The sequence below is a fragment of the Trachemys scripta genome, chromosome 8, assembly GCF_013100865.1.
Source record: "Trachemys scripta elegans isolate TJP31775 chromosome 8, CAS_Tse_1.0, whole genome shotgun sequence".
Taxonomy (NCBI): domain Eukaryota; kingdom Metazoa; phylum Chordata; order Testudines; family Emydidae; genus Trachemys; species Trachemys scripta.
Window position 1 is genome coordinate 9,064,347 of NC_048305.1, and position 22,664 is coordinate 9,087,010.

At 45.5% G+C, this 22,664-nt stretch overlaps 1 protein-coding gene across 1 annotated transcript in view; it reads right to left on the bottom strand.

Annotated features, from left to right (window-relative positions):
• Window positions 1-499: 499 nt before the first annotated feature.
• Window positions 500-22,664, bottom strand: part of PKD2L2 (polycystin 2 like 2, transient receptor potential cation channel) — a 27,457-nt gene continuing 5,292 nt past the window's right edge. The window contains exons 2-15 of the mRNA XM_034778889.1: window positions 21,512-21,613; window positions 20,318-20,451; window positions 17,923-18,179; window positions 16,712-16,933; window positions 15,840-16,068; window positions 14,023-14,193; window positions 11,248-11,429; window positions 10,380-10,500; window positions 9,223-9,324; window positions 7,957-8,048; window positions 4,976-5,045; window positions 3,914-4,038; window positions 1,830-1,951; window positions 500-599 (exon numbers count right to left, since the gene is read on the bottom strand). Of these exons, the coding sequence (XP_034634780.1) occupies window positions 1,834-1,951; window positions 3,914-4,038; window positions 4,976-5,045; window positions 7,957-8,048; window positions 9,223-9,324; window positions 10,380-10,500; window positions 11,248-11,429; window positions 14,023-14,193; window positions 15,840-16,068; window positions 16,712-16,933; window positions 17,923-18,179; window positions 20,318-20,451; window positions 21,512-21,613 (1,925 nt within the window). The 3' untranslated portion in view covers window positions 500-599; window positions 1,830-1,833. The remainder of the gene's footprint in view (window positions 600-1,829; window positions 1,952-3,913; window positions 4,039-4,975; window positions 5,046-7,956; window positions 8,049-9,222; window positions 9,325-10,379; window positions 10,501-11,247; window positions 11,430-14,022; window positions 14,194-15,839; window positions 16,069-16,711; window positions 16,934-17,922; window positions 18,180-20,317; window positions 20,452-21,511; window positions 21,614-22,664) is intronic.

A 22,664-nucleotide genomic window follows, 5' to 3' on the forward strand; every position in this document is an offset into this window, starting at 1 on the left:
ATGTTTCTAAAATGTGCTTTGCCTCTAACTGTCTCGCGTCCCTGAACCACTGAGCGTGTTTAACCAACAGGGATTGTAATATTGGGGTGAGCGAAGCCTGAGGCGCCCCAGACAAGGATCAGAGCCCCTTTTTCATAAGTGTTGCACAGACTGGTGATAATGGAGATGTCTACAAACTCTCTTGGCGTGGGGACTGTGTGTCAGAGAGGACATGATCGCTGAACAATCTGTAAGGTGCAACTTGCATTGATTATCCGGTGCAATCACCCCTGGAGCTGAATCCTTTCCACCCTTTATAGTGCTTTAGCCTTTCTCTGAATTATAAGCCGGTGGCAGTCAGAACGCGTTAAATTTAGATGCTAGATAACAATAGAAAGCTTTACTGCCTGCCAGAATCCTGTACTCCAAATAAGCTAGTCGTTTAGCAGGCATATAGATTAGCTGATTTTTATTTTCCCATGACATTTGAGAGCTTGGCACTGTAGTTGAATGGCCTGGCATCTGTGTTCTTTCAGAGCTAGCTGTGAGGAGCCAGTTGCCAGCATGCTTGGAAAGCTTTAGAATCTAGGATTTGTTTTGTGCAATTTGTCTCTCTGCAGCTGTAATCAGGAACAAACAAACATCACAATGACCAGCTAGTTTTAAGAGAGCCACCTCTGGATCCTTTCTAAAAGATTGCACCTGAGCCATCCACTGGGGGAATGTCTTGGTGATGTCAGTCTACCCCAATGGGTACCATTGATGGCAAAGATCTGAATGAGTCATTGGGGAGGGGGAAGAGAAGGTGGGTGGGGAAACATCTTCTGAGCTCTAGCATTGGTCCCTCCAGATTAGGTTTGGGCTAGAGCGGAGTGGCCGCTTTTGCCTGTGCGGTGTGTGTTTAGTGGATGGACAGAGACCTCTGGTCCCCAGGACTATCAATCTAGCACTTCCCATGAGCATCAAATACATGGGGGCGGGGACCCACAACAACAACAAAAAAATCCCTAATCCACCTTCCAAGACAGGCTGCTCTGTTTAAAATCAATGCTGGCTGCTTTGATTTGGTAAGCGAAGAGGAAAGCTCCCCCTACTGGCTCAATTGAAGGAGGACTGGAAAACAAGAATTCTTGTTCTCCAGTGTTTTATAGGTGAATCAGATTTTGCTGTATAAGGTGAGACAAAGCTGATCTGTGAGAGGTGGGAGCCAAAGGAAGGCCTGTTAAGAAACACGTGTTTCCATCCTTATCAATGGGCAGGATCTGCCGTAACACAGAAAAATCTGCGCTGCTTTTATCTTAACAGCGGTAAAATGTCGAAGTGCTTTACAAAGGAGGTCAGTATCATGATCTCTGTTTCACAGATGGGGAAACTGAGGCACAGAACTGCAGCAACTTGCCTAAGTTCACCCAGCAGGCTTATGGAAGAGCCAGGAGAAGAATCTAGGTTCTCCGAGTCCCACACCAGTGCTCTCTAAGTGGTGAAGCTCTACTTGGGAAGTCTCTGCAGCCACTGCCCCACGAAGGCAGTCTCCCTGCAGCTTGGGGATCAGAGATTCCTGCACAGAGCTGGAATAACTCTGGCTTTTGGTGTGTTTGTGTGGGAGTGGGACGGGGGATCGGGGGAGGATCCTGGTGAACACATTGGTTCACAATTACGGGGGGTGGGAGGGTGTTCAATACTGAATTTCTCTGTTTCAACTTAAGAAAAATGTTAAGAGAAATGGTCCCTGTTCCTCCTGTCCAGAAACACAGGACTTAGGAGAGAGAGACTCCTGTGGATAACTCAGAAATTCAGTCAGCAAGGAAATAAACTCATCTGGGGATTACAAATTAGCCCCTCCCTTATACCTCACTATCTCTGTTTCTTGTCTGGAGAGCCTTTCGGATCAGGCATGCCTTTCAGAACTCTGCTCAGCTTCGCGTTAACCTCGTTTAGTCGTTTCTCCAGTTCCGTCGCGTATTTGAAAAGTCTAGAACAGAATAAAAATGCACTGATGAATTGTCCCTAGGGGGCACCGTCTGGTCTTTAGAACCCTGTTTCGAAGAGTCCTCCTCGTTATTTGTATTGTGGTAATCCCAGTCATGGGCCAGGGCCCCAATGTGGTAGCATTCAAGGCCAGACACGCCCTCCTGTGTATCACAGGCCATGCAGCCACCTCCACACCAAGCCTACCATAGACCATAATTAGACCACAGTATTACAGTGGCAGGGAACTGATTAAGTGAAAGATACTCAGATGATCCTAGTAAGTGACCTGTCCAGGGTGCTGTATAAATGCAGAATGGAAAGACATTCCCTGCCCCAAAGAGTTTACAATCTCCGTTTACCTCTCCAGGCAGCGACTGCAACTCTCCCAAGCAAATGTGGGGGAATGCCACCGCAACCCCTTTCTTTACCTCTGCATATTGATCCCTGTGCTGCTTCCCACCACACTTGATGGGGCCCTGGCAGGAGAGCAAGCTTCTGTGCCACTTCCTCGCTGCACAGCCCCCGCTGAGCCTGGTGTGTCAGGGCAGATGAAGGGAGGGTGTTACCTCAGTGCAGAGACTGGGCATACGTCACCTCCTGTGCCCCGTATTCTCGATACAGTGGTATAAAACAGCTATTTACTCCCAATAATTTAGTGTTCTCCATATTGTTCTTCACTCCCTATGACTTGCTGTTCTCCACCACTAAACGTGAAACATGGGCAATGAGGAATAGTGAGCCAGCTCCCCACGCACTGATACCAGTGGGATTCTTTTTGTTAACATCAGTGGGCTTTGGACCTGGTCCATGGTGAGGTGAATTCTTCAGCCATCTCACTACTGCCCTTATTTACTGCAGCATGATTTTCAGACTCCAACGAACGAGCAGAGGCCTGCTCTACACACAGATTTTGTACCAGTATAATGGTTTTGGATAAGGGTGTGTGTGTATTTTTAACTGATTTACTTGTACAACCCAACCTCTGGATGCAGTTATAGCAGTATAAAGGTGTCTTATAGCAGGTATAGCTGATTTCGATTCCTGAGCCGCAATAAGCCATGCTCAGTATAACCCCCTTAAACGCACCAGCCTAACTGCCTGCATGCGAGAGGGGATTACTGCTTTAACAATGCTGGTATGCTTAAAGAAGCAAAACCTTCTCGTGTAGCTAAGCCGTGTGGGTGTGATTGGCAGTGAGACTACTGCCCTGGCCTCTGCTGGATGGAATGTCAAAGTTAGGGCTGTAGAGAGACCAGATGGGTGAGGTAATATCTTTTATTGCACCAACTTCTGCTGATGGAAGAGACTTGAGGAAACTAACTGGAGTACCTACTTCAGAATAAGCTAGTCTGGAATCATTCCCTCCCCGGGAGCTATTCTGGAATAGTTAGTGTTTTTTAAATTTACCCCTTACCTTCTAATTAACTTTCCCACGTAGACAAACCCCTATGCAAAGCTGGGTGTCTAGCCACTGGCACAGCCACGTATTATTGCTTATGGTAGTTCTCCTGGAACTTCAGTGATTAGAAACCGCTGCTTGTGTAAGTGAAGGTGGTGGGTTCTATCCCCGTCCTGGTCGTGTTGGTTACAGTACACGTCAATTGATCCTCACAGACTTAAGAAGGGCCGGATTTAGAAGTTGCTTATCTTCCCACTTGCCCCTTCCACCCAAACTCAGGAGGCCTGTGTGCATTTGCACAATCTCTTTCTAACCGGTGCTGACCTGCTTGCTTGTCCCTCAGGTGACTCGGTACGAAACCCCAGTTAAAAAGTGGCACAGGTGACCATTGAGAATAGGCTGTTGTATCTTAGCTGAATGGATATTAAATAGGTGGGAGATGAGCCACGCTGATTTCTCCCCACTGCCTGCCAGTCTGATCTGCAAGGGGCCAGCCCTGCTACCTCCTCCACTCACTTAGAACAGACACAGTAGCTACTCTGTCCACCTACGACAAAGACCTACTGCTGAAATTCCTGAGGAGAGACTTGGTCCTGAAGAGACCCGGCCAATTCCTTATTCTCAGCAGAGTGATACTTCTGGTCAAGCTTCTCCTTCCATTTCTGTAGCTGTGGTGACTTTAGATAACCCTGCTCAACAGAGGAAAGGGTATGTTTTCCAGAAGAAAAGCCCCATATTGTATAAAGAGCTAGCTGTCTCCCACGCACACATTGTAAGTAACACATTCACTCACACAATGTACTTTAGGAAGCATGTAGCTGTGGGGAAAGAGGCAACTGTAGGGGGAAAAATGCTCCCTGGCTTTTTGGAGGTCTCTTCTCTTCATTTTAAAGGGAATCCTGCATCTGCTCCTTCCAAAACTGGGGAAGGGGGAGAGTATAACTATTGATTCAGAGTTAGGGGAGGCACCAAGATGGCTTTACCTGGAGAGGGAATGTTACCGAATGAGTAGAGAAAATAAAAAAATTCCCAGGGCAAGGCAGTTTCCACTATGCAGCTGTCGAAGCTCCATTTTTATGAACTCTTAAATAGTTCAAGGGGGAGGCAATGAAGCAGTGACCTTCTATTGCCTCAGTATGGACTTCACAAGCCCCCTGGGAATTCTTCGCTTCCTTCTGTAGCACAAAATAAAACCTGTGGAAGTACTTGCTCTCTCTGATGCTTGGAAGCAGATGGGGTCTGTGACCCAATCAGGCCCCTTATAGAGCATTTTGCTTTCTAGTTCTTGTATTGCTTCAACACTTGGCTAAATGTTCCCACTGCCTAGGGTCTCTGCAAAGGCACTTAATTCAAGCTGGCAGCAGCTCTGCTCTTCTGATGCCTGGCCTCCCCTGAACAGAGCAGCACTATTGTTGACCTTTCTCTGAGGGCTAGAGAATACAACTAGCAAACTCTCATCGCCTCGTTCAAGTTTGAACGCTACTTCCATGATGTAAAATGTTAGCATGTTACATCAACGTACAACGGAAACCCTCCTGGTGTTCTCCACTGTGTGACCATCACGAGTAAAATCTAAAATAACGTTAATGCCTTTTGGTAAGAAAAAAAAAGAGAAACAAAGTCTACCTTCTCGTCCACACTAGATCTTCTGGAAAGCTTCAAAGCATCGTCTGATTTGGAGGCAGAATGCCCCTTGCTATCAATCATACAAAGAAAGGAAAATCATGTCAGAGTAGGTCTTTGAGGCTCGTGAGGGTGTAGGGGGAATCTCTCTAGCAAGAAAAAGCATGGGTCTGTGAGACCACTAGGATGATCAGAGGAATGGAAAACCTGTCGTATGAAAGGAGACTCGAGGAGCTCGGGTTGTTTAGCCTGACCAAACGAAGGCTGAGGGGGGATTTGATTGCTCTCTTTAAGTATATCAGAGGGATAAATACCAGTGAGGGAGAGGAATTATTCCAGCTCAGTACTAATGTGGACACGAGAACGAATGGATATAAACTGGCCGTGGGGAAGTTTAGGCTAGAAATTAGACGAAGGTTTCTGACCGTCCGAGGGGTGAAATATTGGAACAGCCTTCCGAGGGAAACGGTGGGGGTGAAGGACCTGTCTGGTTTTAAGATTAAGCTAGATAAGTTCATGGAGGGGATGGTTTAATGGGAACGTGATTTTAGTCAAAGGAACAACATGCCATAGCTGGTAAATAGTATAATGGCCAATGAGGGTCTGGCTGGAGAATCTTGCCTACATGCTCGGGGTTCTACTGATCGCCATATTTGGGGTCGGGAAGGAATTTTCCTCCAGGGTAGATTGGCAGAGGCCCTGGAGGTTTTTCACCTTCCTCCGCAGCATGGGGAGGGGATCGCTAGCTGGAGGATTCTCTGCTAATTGAAGTCTCTAAACCACAGGATTTGGGGACTTCAACAGCAGAGTCAAGGGAAAGGGTTGGGACGGCTTTGTGGCCTGCGTCATGCGGGAGGTCAGACTAGATGATCATAATGGTCCCTTCTGACCTTAAAGTCTATGAGTCGGATTGATGGTTCAGACTATTCGTCTTGTGAGAATAATGGACAAGACACGCTGACGGACCTTTGTAAATCCTCATAACAGCGAACGGGCCATTGAATGGAGGGAATTTGGCAGTCAGAGTAGCAATGGGAGGACTTTACTGACCGAGAAGATCCATGAGCTAAAACCACCTCCCTCAGGGGTTCTCAAACTTTATTGCACTGCGACCACCCCCCCTTCTGACAACAAAATAACTACACGACCCCAGGAAGAAGGACTGCAGCCTGAGCCTGCCCAAGCCCCACTGCCCCAGGCAGGGGGGCCAAAGCCAAAGCCCCAGGGCTTCAGCCCTGGGCGGGAGGCCTGTAACCTGAACCCTGCTGCCCAGGGCTGAAGCCCTTGGGCGTCAGCCCTGGGCACCAAGTCTAAGCCAGCCCTGGTCACCCCATTAAAACAGGGTCATGACCCACTTTAGGGTCCTGACCCCACAGTTTGACAGCCCATGAGCTAGGTCAGCGGTTCTCAGTTTTCCCATAATGTGGTTTACCATTTGCTAGAGAGAGAGTGTCTTGTGGATGTCATCTCTCCCATTTTGTGATCTCATGGATCCCATAGTCACAGACTATTCTGAGGCAAACATCACAATGGCTTGTGTGGCAGAATAATATTAAGAAGGCATCTGACATGCATTTAGCTCCCTTAGTCCAATTTAGCAGGTGGAAATGGGAAGGACAGCCAACACCCTGTGGCCAGCAGATCATCGGTGGTCCATGAAGTGAGCATAGGCTGAGACTAGCTAAGTGTGAAGCTATGTCAACATCACAGCCTTGTCCCACACTTGGGGATCAGGGCATGGGTGGGTGGGGAGTGTTGGTTGGTTATGAGTCCACATAAATAATATGGCTCCAATCCATCTAGTGTGCTAAGGAGGTCTTTTAATGAGAAACTCCCAGGAAAGGGACAATATATTTAACAGCTCCCCAATGAGATGGATATTAGCTGTCCCTTCTCAGGGCAGAAATGAGCCTTCGCTCAGGAGAGAGAGAGTAGATGCTCCATTCACCTTTTTATTGTGCAGGAAAAAAGAAAACACCCCATAACTAGTCTGGGAGCTCTTGCCTTCACGCCTGGCAGTGAGGATGTTCGAGCATTAAGATTCTTCAGGATGAAAACCAGTAGTTTATTTTGTAATGACTGAAGAACCATGCAGAGTCCTGTTCATATCAAGGGCATATCATCACAAACACAACATGAAGGCATGTCTGAGCATGCGTTACCCTGTGTGTGTGTTCAAAGAAACCACTCTAAACTGCCCCTAGATGTCTTGTCATCCAAAGACCAGAGTGGGCTCTTCTGAAAGGTCTGGCTCTGCGCTTCCTAAGGGAGGTGCATCACCATGGGTTAGCAATAGTTGCTGCAGTATTTATGCAGAGGTTGCTATTAAAAAGGGAATATTCTTCTCCCCATAGCACTGACTCTGTGCAGATAAGTCACAATATTTTCCTGTTCTCAACAGATGAAAATATTTACTTCTCAAATGGCAACCACTGCAATGCAACTTAACCAAAGCTTTTAACAGTCTCATTAGTTAACTCATTCAATCTAATGTTTAATTTATGTTTCCCCACTTAATTTTTGTGAAGTGCTTTGCGAGAGCAGAATGAAAAGCACTATATCAGAGCTAGGCATTGTTTTTATTATTTTAAATAAGACTATTAAGGCTGATTTAGGGCTAGGTGCTGAGACCATATGAAAATATACTCCAGGGAGCAATCTTGCCCATGCTAAGGGGGATGGATAGGATCTTCCCATCTCTGACTTCTATGATCACCAAATTGCAGTACGAAGCACTATACAGCTCCATTCCGCCCTCCTGCTGCCATCATTGGGAGTTGTACCCAGGAAACGAGCACACGGCGCCCCTGAAATCAATGGGAATTAGACGCCCAAATACCTTTGAGGATCTGGGTCACAGAGTTCACTCGCTCTACCTCCTGCACCATTCTCCAGATATTCGAGTGTATTTGAAAATTAAGTAGATGGGTTAAAAGTAATTTACTGAAAGTTTAAAGAAAAAAAGGCTGGGGCTGGATTCCTACGTTTTCATGCTTTGCAAGCTTCCACCTGCCGGATACAAATCCTCCATCTTCGATTTCTTCAGCTTGAGTTTCACAAGGGCTTTATTGTAACTCTGAGCACAATTTTAAAAAAGGGAAAATGCACCAAGTGAGTTAAATGTCAAATCAGGTCTTCTACAGAGAGAAATGCTTTCCCATAAGCCAGGGCACAAAAAGCTTTGTAATGCTTGAATTTAAGGGACACCCCGTCAACATGAGGCATCGGCAATTTAGAAATGAATCCTATTAGTGTTAATGAAAATTACATTCCCAGTACCTTGCATTCAGCTCCGAAAATTTACCCTTTTATATTCAAAAGCCTCATGGGATCCACTAAGACAATATACAAGTGAATCCAGTTGGACTCTTCTGCTATCTTAAAATGGTTCATAATTAGAGAGAAAAAGAGAAAACTAGACCCCTTTATAAATCAAAGTTATCTTGGTGGGACCTGAACAACCTATTATAAAATGTTCTTACCTTTTGGAATCAGGCTCTAGGGAAATTAGTGACTCAAGCCAACAAAACCCCAGAGGAAAGTGGAATGGTTGCAAGAGCCTAGTAATTAACTCTCTGCACATAGAGGCAGATACCTCAAGCAAACACGTCTGGAACCCCTGCTCCTGCAGTGAGCTCCATGCAAGTGGATCCCGGCAGAATTGGGGCTTTCATGCACATCCAATTGACCAAATTCTCAATCGCAGACCCCAAACCTTATCCCAATGGATAGTGATTTTTCCGATAAAGGAGTGATCTCAGGATGGCTGTATTCCATTCCTGGGATCACCTGTTCTACTGGATCCCTATACAACTGTTTAATGTTCAACATATTCTCCTAGACATGCATCCTTTTTGGGACGGGATGAGGTCTTAATTTCAGGCCTAAAGGTGACCTGAAAAGTTTAAGCAGAAAGCGGTTTATACTCTTTGTTGCTCCTTTGTGCTGTATAACGATGGCCTGAAAGCTGGAGGGCGGGGATTAAAGGTGTTAATTTCAGCTTATTCGGTCTTCCCAAGTTTTCCGGGAGGGCCCTCGTTGGATGTCTCCGAGATGTACCCTGTGAACTTTCATCTATTTGTTAAAACTGCAGAAATAAATTCAGAATATTCTTAAATAGTTAAGGACGAACTGATTTCAGAACAGGCATTTAATCAGTTTTGTGGATTTTTTTTTTTTCCCTTGGAAAATATATTTCTATTGTGAGTGTGACCCTTTTAAACACGAGCATTTTAGAGGCATGTACTTACCTGTCTAATGAGGTCACTGATCTCAAATTCTTTACTCGGTGCCACTGCAAAGTCAGCTTTCACTTCTGAATATGTGTCATTAATAATAGCCAAGAACATGTTCTGCAGAGAAAGGAAGCATTTGAAGATTTTTCTCTATGTAAATTCTATTTCTGCTTCTCTGAATCTACTCAAATCTATTCAGGTTCTTCTCTAGCACCCTTCTTTCCCTATTTGGACTCCGCTTCTCTTTTTCCCTGACTTGCTCATGAGTGCTTCTGTGCTTAGCATGGCAGGGACATGCACTAAAGTCAGCCTCAAATGCTGCTGCAGCAGACTTCTAGGAAATTAGGAGTAGCAACTATGCCCATTTGGGCACTGGTGTCCTTGTATTAAGGATTACTGGTTAGAAAAAAGGGTCAAATTCTGCTGACGTTTACACTGGTGTAAATAACTGACACAATCAAAGGTGCATCTAGATGATCAAGGAAAGGAGAATCATACCAAGGGTGTGACACCCTAAATGGCACAGACTGCATCCTCCTACCTCCAGCCCTGTATTCGGTGATGTTCTTTGATGGAGGACAGTTCTAGCTCAGCAAGTTGTGAGCAGCAAAGCTACATCAGAGTTACGGTGTCGTCACTGGTGCTGCACTCTCTGTGTGTGTTGATAGACTTTTGACAGCACTGTCTGTGATTCTTTGTGCTGCAGTAAACTGAGGCACTCTGTGATTCTTTCCCCGTGAATTGTGGGAGAACTTGTCTTTCCTTCTGGGAACAGGGGCAATTGTGCGAAGGCACTGGAGGACTATCAGCACTCAAGTGATGTAATCTGTGTCCACTCACTGCAAAATGGGTGGATTACCAGCCCAAGTGAAAGCAGGGATCCAGAGTTTTAACCCATGCCACCAGTTGGGCTAGCTAGCCTGGGTTGAAACCACCCTTAAACTCAGGTGAGATGGGAGGAGGGTTAAAGGCAACACCTGGGTAAGAACCTGGGCTAACTCTGAAGCAAAAACAGTAGGCCCTAGCAATCACTGTCACAAGACAACCCTCTAGAAGAGTGACGTGGCCTAGTCCGATGTGCACAAACGTCGCTATGTGAAAGGAGAGGATTGAGTATGATTTGTGTTTAGTGTAAATGTATTATTATTATTCATAATTAAAACACCACTTACCAGCAATACAAAGAACACAAAGAACACGAAGGTAATGAAGTAAATGGGGCCGAGAATTCGGTTGGCTTGCTCTATGCTCGCAAAGTTAAAATCACCCAGCACTATGCGAAACTGTGTAAAACTTGGAGAAAAAAATAACAGAAATATTGTGACTGCGTGACCTTCTTTTAAAGGGGTTATTTTGTAAGGTAGGAAGTATGATTACTGATTTAAAGGTCTTCTGGAAGAGAAATGTTTAGAAAGGCACAAGCCAAACACTGGCTAGCTCTGTGCATATGCCCATGCAATAAAAATTATGGCCGGTACAGGCAGTGCAGGGTGGCAACTCACTGCCAAGATTCTGCCGCCTGTAAAATCAGAGTGATTACTCAGCAGGTTCTCTCTGACTTTTACCCACAGGGCATAATGGAGCATGGCCTAGAGGTCAGGGAATGTGTTCTGTATGATTCTGAGTTCATTTGGGGCTGCAGATCAGGCAACAGTCCTATCGACATGCCCGTGCACAAATTATTCTTGCTGTCAGGAATGAGGGCTGTTTTCAGTCTAGACTCTGCATATAACATTGATGTGGAAGCATATTGGGTACTGGAGGCAGTAAACCTGATTCCAGGTGCCAAATGGAATCTGACCTAGTCTGTTGCTGCAGCAGCAAGATCGTTGAGAATGCCTTTCTAGAGGAAATCTGGAAGGGGTTGTGGATGGGCTACAGGGCTCTGAGCTTTGCAGCCCTCGTATTACCTGAAGAGAGTGCAATTACTGTAATAGCATAAGTGGTGGGGGCCTGTATTTTTAAGTTCTGCTGAGGGGAGGCTGTTTGCGTGCCCAAGAAATGGGGTGTCTGCATGGCAAAGGTTTGAAAGCTGCATACATGCAGTTCTGAAAAGTGGAAAACTCTTCAACTTGTGACCCGAAGACCAGGTAGCCTAACTGTGCATATGCAAAGAATATGATGAAAAACATGATGGCAAATCCGATGATGTCTTTGGCACAGCGGGATAAAGTGGAAGACAGCTGAGTCATCGTCTTGTTAAAGCTTATGAACTTAAATATCTGGAAGAGAACAGATCGAGTTATTACTGGGAGGGGACCAAAACATATTGTACATTCTTTAATACAATACTTGGAGTGTTGCCTGTTTACAGTTACTTACAGGTTAAGTCTGGTGTCCAATCAATATTAATAGCATGAATATTCAGTCAGAGCTGGACTGAACGTGTTTGTGGGGAAATAATTGCTCTGTGGGCTTGTGGCCAAATACATTTGCTCAGTAAAGCTCACCGAGGGGGACTGCGCCTCTACTGGGTACTGAGGCTTGTAATCAAGTCTGTGGCACATGGTGACCCCTGTTAAGACAGCTGCTGCAAGCCAAGCTAACAGCCATGATTCAAGGCCTCCAGAATAGGGTTGATCCATGTCTGAATGTGTATATGGAGGGGGTGTTGATAAGGAGGTTTCTCCCCTAAATGTTTGAGAGTCTAAGACCGGGGTGGGCAAAGTTGTTGTTTTTGGCCTGAGGGCCGCATTGGGTTTTGTAAATTGTATGGAGAGCCGGTTAGGGGAGGGGTTGTGGCCCGGCCCCCACCTCCTATCTGCCCGCCCCGGACTCCTGCGCCATCCAACCCCCTCTTCTCCCTGTCCCGACTGCCCCCGGAACCCCTGCCCCTGACTGCCCCATTCAACCCCCCCCTTCCTGACTCCTTCCCCCGCCCCAGAACAACTGCCCCCATTCAACCCCTTGTTCCCCGCCCCCTGACCACCACCCCAAACTCCCCTGTCCTCTATCCAACCCCCCCGCTCTGTGCCCCCCGTTCCCGGCCCCCTTACCACGCTGCCTGGAACACCGGTGGCTGGCAGCGCTACAGCCGTGCCGCCCGGCTGGAGCCGGGCCACGCCGCCGCCACCCCCACGCAGCACAGAGACCGGGGTCAGGCCGGGCTCTGCAGCTGCGCTGCCCCAGGACCTCACATCCCTGCCGCCCAGAGCACTGCGCCGGTGGCAGAGCGAGCGAGCTGAGGCTGCGGGGGAAGGGGAACTGAGGAAGAGGGGCTAGGGCTAGCCGAGGCCAGGAGTCTGGGGGCCGGGCAGGACGGTCCCGGGGGCTGGATGTGCCCCGCGGGCTGTAGTTTGCCCACCTCTGGTCTAAGATTTGCGTTCTTGTGTGATGGTCAGCAGCCAGGCAGACTGAATGGCACCAAGAGCCACAAACTTCCCCTCTTTACCTTAATGGCACATGAATTAGAGTCTGCTGGAGCTTATTTAAATGCTTGGGGCCTGACTTAAAAGAAAGCAGTTTCTATTCTCCCAGTGCCTCCCCTTATGCTTGCACTCTTCTGATTTGTAGCCGCCTATCTACTACAGTGCTGGGCACTTTACAAATGCCTGAGCCAGAAATAGAAATCAGTGAAAATTACAGGAGTAATTTTTGTCTGTACAAATGGAAGCCAAACTCAGGGCCCTCACAGAATCTGGCCCAGACACTTTTAGAATAATAGAAGTACAGGGCTGGAAGGGACTTCAGGGGGTCATCTAGTCCATCCTCCCTTCCCCACATCCTCCCCATGCTGAGGCAGGACCAAGTAAATGTAGACTGTCCCTTACAAGTATTTGTCCATCCTGTGTGGTTTTTTTGTTTTTTTTATCAGGGTTGGAAGGGACCTCAGGAGGTCATCTAGTCCAACCCCCTGCTCAAAGCAGGACTAATCCCCAGACAGATCCCTAAATGGCCCCCTCAAGGATTGAACTCACAACGCTGGGTTTAGCAGGCCAATGCTCAAACGACTGAGCTTCCCTCCCCCCCTCTTCCAGTGATGGGTATTCCACAACCTCGCTTGGAGCCTATTCCGGAGTTTAACTACCATTATAGTTCAAAAGTTTTCCCTAATATCTAACCTAAATCTCCCTTGCTGCAGATTAAGCTGATTAATGCTTGACCTACCTTCAGTGGAGGTGGAGAACAATTGATCACCACCCTCTTTGTAACAGCCCTTAATCTGAAGAGTGTTAACAGGTTCCCCCCCGCCCCTCAGTCTTTTTTTCTCAAGACTAAACATGTCCAATTTTTTTTAAACTTTTCTCATAGGTCAGGTTTTCTAAACCTTTTATCATTTTTCTTGCTTTCCTCTGGATTTTCTCCAGTTTGTCCATATCTTTCTTTTAAAGCACTGTGCCCAGTAGTAGACCTTATGTGCTCTACAAAATGAACTTTGTTGTTAAATAGCTTTTAAATACAGTTTCAGCTATCATGGCTGTGCCATCAGCATAGACCAAGTCAGAGCCTTGTTAAAACTAAGTCTAGGGAATAAATGAATTTTAAAACACTGTTTGGGCACAATTATTCCCCACTCAGTCTAGCAGGCCAATGATTCTGTATAGGAGACAGGGCTTTTAGCCATGGGGTCTAAAATGTGAAACTTGTCTTTAGAAGGACTACGGCTGTGTAAGGATTGGACATGTGACTGGCCCTTGGGGATGGTTCCTTAAACAGCCAGATACCCTGTTCCTCTTCTGGAATCTTATAAACAGAATTGTTGCTTTTAGCTCTACATTTGCAATTCAGCCTTGAAGATGTAAGAGCAAAGATTTACAATACACTTAGCACTACTACGATTCTGGTGTATAAGATAGGAAAATGGAGAACTGGTACCTTTATCCATGCAAAGAAGACATTGATAGCAATCATGTTGTTGTAACGGGTTTGCCAGTATGCAAGGAAATAAAAGTCTGGATACACATAGGCATTAGAGAGCAGGCTTTCCATCAGCAAGGACACCTCTATAGTACGGTACATATTGAAGGCAATGGCAAAGAGAGACAGCTGAATAAAAGCAGAGGCTAGTCAGACTATGGTCCAGATATCCCCTCTCATCTTCAGTGCTCTAATCGTGCCCAGTTGCATGATCGTTAGCCTAAAACTCGCTACAGCTTGGCAAGACTAATCAGGAACACTGAGTGAAGAAGTGAGTACGTGAATGTGTTACAAGCGTGGGAAGCGTGATGTCAAGCTGGCATGTTCAGGGAAGGAGCCTATTGAAGGGGGGAGGGTCACCTCTGTGCCATCTCCTCCTAACCACTGCCCTTCTTGACCTTGATAAAGCCCTTCCTTGGATGTCCCAACAGGACCAGGCTCTGTAGGGTCAGACACGCGTGATTCTGAGCACTGTCCCCCATCAACCGCATAAGGGATGAGTAAGTAGGCTGTACTAAATTACTTCCCCCTTGAATTGTCTGCTAGGGACCATCTTCTAATAGAGGATCTGGGGTGAGGGAGCCATATGAGACTGATTCCGATCAGAGCCAGGTTCCCGTGAGGGCTGGGGTTGGATCAGGAAGCAGTGTGTAGGATCTGAGAGTTCCAGGAGCTGAATTCCCTGCCAGTCAGGTGTGGTGTGACACCCCATAACCACCTCTTCATCAGAACTATTTAAGGGAAATTCCATCAGCGGAGACTTGTGTTTCCTGTCCTATGGGTGATGAAAACCCACACCGTGGGCCAGTTTGGCCCTGAGCACAGATTCAGGATTCAGCCCCACAACAAACTAACATTCTGGTTGTGTGTTAAGGATGTCCAAATTTTCCCGCCTTAGGGCTGCATTGGCAGATCGCCAGGGGCTTTATTCAAAGTCCACTGAACTTAATGGGAAAATTTCCACTGACGTCTGGATCAGGCTTCAGAAGCCCACAGACCACATCTGGTCATAAATTATAAAACTGAACTAAACTATATTGTTAGATTTTTAATCATTTACATCAGTGATACTCAGACCTCAGTGGTTCAAGAGCCAAATTAGCGATCAACATTATCCAGAAGAGCCACAGTAGTGTGAATTCATTGTTTCGTTTATTATTTTTATATTATAAATATAATTATACAAATAGTAAAGAAACAATGAATGAATATATATTAAATATAAATTCTCACAGTAAAATGACTGACCAAGTATTGTTGTTGTTTTATCAACTACAATTGGTTAATAATATAGTAAAAGCATCCAGATTGGTTGTTAATTAAATCACAGTGTTTTAATATCATGTGCTGCAAGCAGCCGTAGGAGATGCATTAAAGAGCCGCAGGTGAGGTATCACTGATTTACATTATGGTAGCATCAAGAGGCCCCTGGTGCTGTACAAACCCTTGGAGACACTCCCTGTCCTGAAGAGCTTGCAGTTGAAATAGACAAGAGAGGCACAGGGAGGGGAAGTGACTTGCCCGCAGTTACATGGCGCATCCATGGCACAGCTGGGTATAGACCCCAGCCCTCGTCCAGTGCCCTACCCATTGGATAACATGGCCTTGTCACTGTATTAAACTGGATAGACCCATTGTAACCAAGAACTGAATCAGGGCTGTTTTCTCTCTTGGCCATCTGTGTCACATCTCACAATGGCCATTTGTTCCAAACTGGTAGTTTCCGATGGAAATCTCAAACTTGCAGGTAGAAGCCAGGACTGGGTAGTACTCACCGACACCAACAGCATGTCCAGCCAGTTCCAGGCACTTTTAAAATATTCCGTTTTCAGTTTTTTAACTTTTAAAATTTCTTGGATGATGAAAGCAAAGATGAAGAGGCAAAAGATGACTTCACAAGAGGCAAGGAAATAATCGTAATAAGTGACGTATCTGAGAAGCTTTACTGAGTAAAACTGCGAAGAAGGAAGAGCACCACCAGTGGCTGGGAATTCCACTACCAACCTGTGAAGTGAATTAGACAGGGTTGTATTTGTTGCTGGTTTCAGTGATCAGACAGCATCACTTTAAGTCTTTGTCCTTAAAATTAAAACATGATCCAATGAGGGGAAATGCTTGTGTAAAAATAGCAAGCTTAACAACCCCCATTTCCATTAACTCTTCCTTTCTGGATGACTGAGAATTATCTTTAGAGGGAGTGTAATGAGGGAATAGGCTGAAGACAAAACAAGAAAAGCATGTGGCACACAATCCAAATAGGTGCTGTCAGTTAAAATAGTCCATCTGCTTGCACTGATCTTAATTAAATGGTGTCTGAGCAGATCAGACACTTGGCCAAGCCCTACGTTCAGGATTCTGTGTTTTTTTTCCTTCAGTAGCTGATGACAAGACTAATACCCAAGGCTCTGATGGGGCAAAAGGTTACTCAGTCAAGTCCTGCCCCATAGGAATAATCAGCTATGCATAACCCTCTGAAGGATTGGGTTGAAACATTTGCTCTTGTTTTAAGAATTAGCTGTCTGGCCAACTGCTGGGTGAGAAACACAGAACAGGGTATTCTGGAGGTAAACAGCCTTTTATTTCACCCTTAAAGAAGCGTAATGCCTTAGTAAATGGGATTTCAGATGGAGTAAATGTAAGCACTGACCTGACTATACAGAAGAGGTTTATGTTGGCATTATACACTGAGAAGTCAATAAATACGACTCTTGTCCCTCTAGTGAGCCAGCCGTTACGTCTGAGAAACGCAAGCTTCCTTATGCTCTCACTCCTTGATTTAGGTAAGGTGAACATAAATCCTCCGCCGCTGTAAAGGCCAATGGCTCCCCAGTGCCAGGGGGCTAATGAGGAGGCAGAGGAATACGTCCATCTGTTGGAGACAAGGAAATAAAGGAGTTCACCTCATGGGGAAATTGGATTGGAAGAGGTTTCTAATATATCCAATTCTTTTCCAGTTCCTATGCTTCACTCAACCACTACTGTATTTTGGACTGTAGTCCAGGCTCTTAAATGACCCTTTCATCACTAGGAAAGATGGAATACAGACTTGGCCTTGGAAGATTTACATATATTTGAAGAATGTGTTGACTACCCAAATTAAAGACAGATCTACTTATGAGCTTGAATTTCTCCCATGATAAAGCAGGTGAAATAGCTTACACCTTCTATATCCAAATGGAACATCTCATGTTTACACATAGATTATTGCTATTGTAGTAATCCAGTTTAAATTCTCTTTAAATAGATTTAAATGATCCTAAGTAAAAGTTGTAGTAATGGCTGAAGAATTCTTCTGGAGATCTGAAAAGCCTGCTTTGCCTCTGTCTGCATGGCATTAGTATCAGACCAGAATAGGTCAGCTCAAATTCTGGCCTCCCATAATTTGGTGCTTTTCCAGTCAAATCAATGGAGTTGCATACATCTTATGCCAGTGTTGAATTTGGTCCATAGTCCCTAGTCTTTTTTTTTTTTCTTCCCCCTTTAACTGTGCATCTATAGTGCCAATTTCCTCTGTTACATTGGTGTAAACCCAAATCAGTGGGGCTGCACCAATGTAAATCAGTGAAGAATTCGTCCCTCTGTGTGTGTGTGTGTGTGTGTGTGTGTGTGTGTGTGTGTAATTGTATCAACTCAGAAATAACAAGGTTAGATCATTGAGATAATCTGTGCAGTAAAGCAACGACAATGGAAATTGCACTGAGCATTTTTCAGGTTTTATGAGTAGAATTCTGAAAAACATTTAATTAAGTGTTCAACTCCCATTGAAAGTCATGGGATTTTTAAAACCCTACATGTCTTATAAACCTATATCCAAAATAAACAGTAAGAAAATCCAAAGTGGAATACTACAGTACTTACACAGACCCATTCTTTAGACCAAAATCAGCTTTATCTTCAGCTAAATAGCGGTATTCACGATAACACTCTTTCAGAAATGTTCGGAAATAGGGATAGATGGCGCACGTGTTGTTGCGGACTTTTAGCTGACGAATCTGGGCCACTCCTAAAAGTAAGTTCTCATAGTAAACATGACTGCTGTTTTTGTGGCTGGTCAATGTCTTGTTGTTGTACCATGTGTCCCAGTACAGACCATCAAGCAGGGGTCCTTCTGCAAACTACATAACATAATGAGATTGGATAAGAGAAGCTGGAAAGGCCACTTTCAGTGTAAGCTTTTTAAGATACCAATCTTCCTTATAAAGCTCTCAGATAAAAGGCTAGAAATTACAAGTTAGGGCAGAAAACCTAGTTGTTCTCCAAAAGCTCAGAACAGTGAAGGGTGATAGGTTATAAGAACGGCCATACTGGGTCAGAACAAAGGTCTGTCTAGCCCAGTATCCTGTCTTTTGACAGTGGCCAATGCAGGGGCCCCAGAGGGAGTGAACAGAACAGGTAATCATCAAGTGATCCATCCCCTGTCGCCCATTCCCAGCTTCTGACAATCCTGTTGTTCATGGCCTTTGAGGAGAAAGCAAAGTGCAGACACTGGCATGGTTGGGCATACTGTCTTGCTGGGAATCACAGTGTAGGTAGGGAACTGTGCCGCCTGGAAAAAAACCCAGTCAGGAGGGAGAAAGATGCAGGTTTCCGCTCAAGAGAGAATGATGGCTGGGAGCCTAGAGTGGGTGCCCTTGCTGGACCATGGAGAGAGAAATGGGTGCAGTTGCCCTGAACTGTGACAGTTAATGACCATTTGGTTATTTGGATCAAATCTGACTTTCCAAAGACCAGTTCTGATATGTACTTAAGGGTTTGCTCCTGGCTTACATTGATCAATAGAGCTTTTGATCAAATTGATCAGACTTTGTTGCTGAAGGCAGGAAAGAAGTTCGCCCCTCCCTCCCTTTCTAAGGGCCACTTGGCTGCTGAAAAAGAATGTTACAGCTTGGGTGAGTGCTAATCAGAACCAATAAAAATGTGATTGATGCAGCTTGGCACTAGAATGCATATTACAATTTGCTCTGTCTTTTGAAAGATGGAGACTTTGCATTAATACATGTGTTGGGGGAGTTCAGAATTCTACGGCTCCAACTGTAGTGATCAAAGGGGGGGGGGCATGGATCCCCCAGATTGCTCTTATAATCCGATTCCACTGCTTTTAAATCTTAACTAGGAAAAAAATTGTCCTAGAATTACAATCTTTGTGTCTTCCAATGTTGCCTGGATACTATAGCAAACTGAGCTGAGTCCCCCATCTACTGGTAAAAAACTGTGTGAGCATCTTGCACAAAGCTTTGACTCAAAGGTTATGTCTACACTGCAATAAAACACCCATGGCTCGCTCGTGTCAGCTGACTCGGGCTTGCAGGGCTCAGGCTTCGGGCTATGTAATTGCAGTGTAGATGTTTGAGCTCAGAGCCTGGACTCCAGCCCGAGCCCAAACTTCTGCACTACAATTTTGCAGCCCAAGCCCTGTGAGCCCAAGTCAGCTGATATGGGCCAGGTGCAGGTGTTTTACTGCATATGTCTACACTGAAGAAAAATCCACAGCAGAAGTCTCAGAGCCCGGGTCAACTGACTTGGACTTGTGCTATGGGGCTAAAAGTAGCAGTGTAGAAGTTCCCGCTCAGGCCGGACAGCTTTGGTGCTCAGATCCTGCCTCCTCACCAGGTTTCAGAGTCTGGGCTCCAACCTCAGAGGGAACATCTACACAGCTAATTTTAGCCCTATGGTGAGAGCCCAAGACAGTTGACGCGAGTTCTGAGATGCACTGCTTCAGGGATTTATTTATTTTTGCAGTGTAGACATACCCTAAGTGGAATTCCAGTGGCAAACTAGGTAATCAAGGGGAAAGTTCCTCTTGGTTGAGCTGGTAGGACCTGTCCTGTGCTAACCCACCCCAGGAAAGTAATTTCTTTGCAACTGAAAATCAAGACAATTGTAAAATCAAAGTAATCCCTTTTCTGTTTTCCTCTGATTATCCCAATCCTGAGACCGAGAGCAGTAAAGAACAATGATGAACATCCCCTCCTATACTTAGGTTAGTCTATCAATGCCTCACTGTGTTTGTTCGGAGACTATCAGAAATGCCTATATTTTGTACTCAGATATTTTACAAACTTAGTGTTGTTCAACCCTTCTCCAGCTGCTGAGACACTACACTGGTTTCTGTACCACCATGCCTCTTCTGGTCTGGATAAGTCTTGTATACAAAATGTTCCACTGTTGCTAACACCGCTGAAGCTGCACAATAACACTAAAAGCTTGCCCTCCTAGTCAGCTCCCAACAAAACAATTCAAATTAGAAGCTTACCTTCCAGAAATCAACCATGCTGCCTATGTTCTTGAAGGAAGTTCTATCTGTCTCAGACACAGAAGTTTCCAGAAAGAGATTTGACATAACTTTGTTCAAGTAATACATGTCTGTGTTCACCATGCCAAATGTCACTAGCAAGAAAGAAAGGGCTTGATTGTAAAATGATGTCTGAGGATAAAGACAACTGCCAGTAGCACAGTGAGATCCCGATTGTGCTGCTTACATCAAACTAGAACAGCAGTTGCCTGGAAACACAATCTAGAAATGGGGGTACTTTTGGTCTGTTAAAAGCAAATGAAAATTATACACTTTCATTTAATATACTTTAAGCAGATAAGCCACCTTGGGTACCTGTTTACCTTATCACAGTGACTATACTGCAGCCCTGCATGCATTACAAGCTGCCAAAGGTCATTGTTTAGAAGATATTTAAATAAAAGGAAATAAATTTAAGCACCAGAGGGGTGTATAATATTTTCCAATTTTTTAGTGCCTTTCATCTCAATTCATATTACTGTTATGGTCCAGATTCTGATGGTACTTCAGTTAAGCGTTACTTCAGTTTTACAATGGGGTACCATCTTCATTAATTGTTATTCTGGAAGAAAAATTTTGTCGGGGCACTTGCAAATGAAACCACACCATTGGCTGAAAGTCAAAGGGGTGGGAGATTGAGGGCATGTCTACACTACCGTGCTACATTGGTGCAGCTGGGCCACTGTAGTGCGTCTGGTAAAGACGTGCTTTGCCAACAGGAGAACGCTCTCCCATGGGCATAATTACCCCACCTTGGTGATAGGCAGAAGCTGTGTCAGTCTCCCACTGACATAGTGCGGTATGGACAGCACTTTAAATCAATGTAACTTACGTCGCTCACGGGGATGTGGTTTTCACACCCTGAGCAATGTAAGTTACATCAACTTAAACAATAGTGTAGACCAGCCCTAGGTGGTGGTAACTCTCAGCCTTCTTATCCCAATGTTATACACTGAAAGAGGCGTAGCTTTCTTTGTAAGCCAAAAAATATTTGGTTTCAGAGTAGCAGCCGTGTTAGTCTGTATCCGCAAAAAGAACAGGAGTACTTGTGGCACCCTAAAGACTAACAAATTTGCCACAAGTACTCCTGTTCTTTTTGCAAAAAATATTTGAAAACAATGCATTATAATTCATTTAGTTCATTGGTGGACTTACATATACATAGATCTGTAAGGAAAATGATGTAGATTAGCAGTTCCTGAAGGGTAGTTTTAATTTCTAGCTCTCTGCTATAGGTCAGACGAGGTTTCACAATACCTAACCATGTGAAATAAAAAGCAGAATGAAAAAGATAATGCAGGGAAGTATAAATAATAAAATTAAAACCGGGTTCCAACTATGCAGGGAAAATCCTCAGGCCTTTTAGCATTTGTAAAGTGAAACCCCTTTTAACCCTGAGGTTTCCCAAATATGTTTTCAAATTCTTATATGCAGTGAAAGAAGGGGCTTTCAAATCAGAGGAATGTGCATGATCGGTGAGTTTCCCTCGTTTTGAGTGTTGGGTGCAGTACTTGGGGCTTTTTCAGGATCTGATTCCTTATTGGCTTGTTTAAGGACATTTTAGTGCCATGACATTGCAGTAGAGAGTTGGGTTCTTGCTAATACAAAGCAGAAAGTCGGTGTGAGAGCTTCTGGGATTGTCCAAAGAATGGGATGACGGGTAAAGCACTTGCAGGAATGGGAAGGGGGTGGACACTGCTTTGGCTGAATCCCATCCCCTCTTCTTTGTTTATAAGTCATCCCGGTCCCTCTAAACTTAGTCAGGGACCTAGCTGGGAGTGCCTACCACATTGTTATTGCTGTACAAACACAATAATCAATAACAGGCTGGCCCCGGGGGGGGCTAGGCTGGACTGTGCAAGGCCTGGAATGGCCAATGGCATGGGGGAGAGGGAGCCATGGGCGAGGTCGGGTCTGAAGGGCACTGGATGAGCTGAGCAGGGGATGGGTAGGTTGCGCTTTCTAGACAGAGCAGGGCAGAGTTGGGCTGAGCTGGGCTCACAATGATGGGAGGCGCAGGGACAGACCCCACAGGTTGTGAAGGGACATGGTAACCATCGCAGGGATGAGCTGGTTTAGATGGGTGAACAGGAACCTGGGCTAGTTAGGGGTGCACGGGGCCAGGGCTGGGCTAGGTCAGTGCTGGCAGGGAGGGGAGCTGGGCTAGCATGGGGTATATGGAGGGGGGCTGGGCTGGCTGGGGATTGAGCTAGCTTGGGGTGCATGAGGGACTGGGCTGGTTTGGTGGAGGGGTTGGGCTAGCTGGGAGTGCACAGGGGCTGGGCTGTGGGGGGGGGTTGGGCTATTC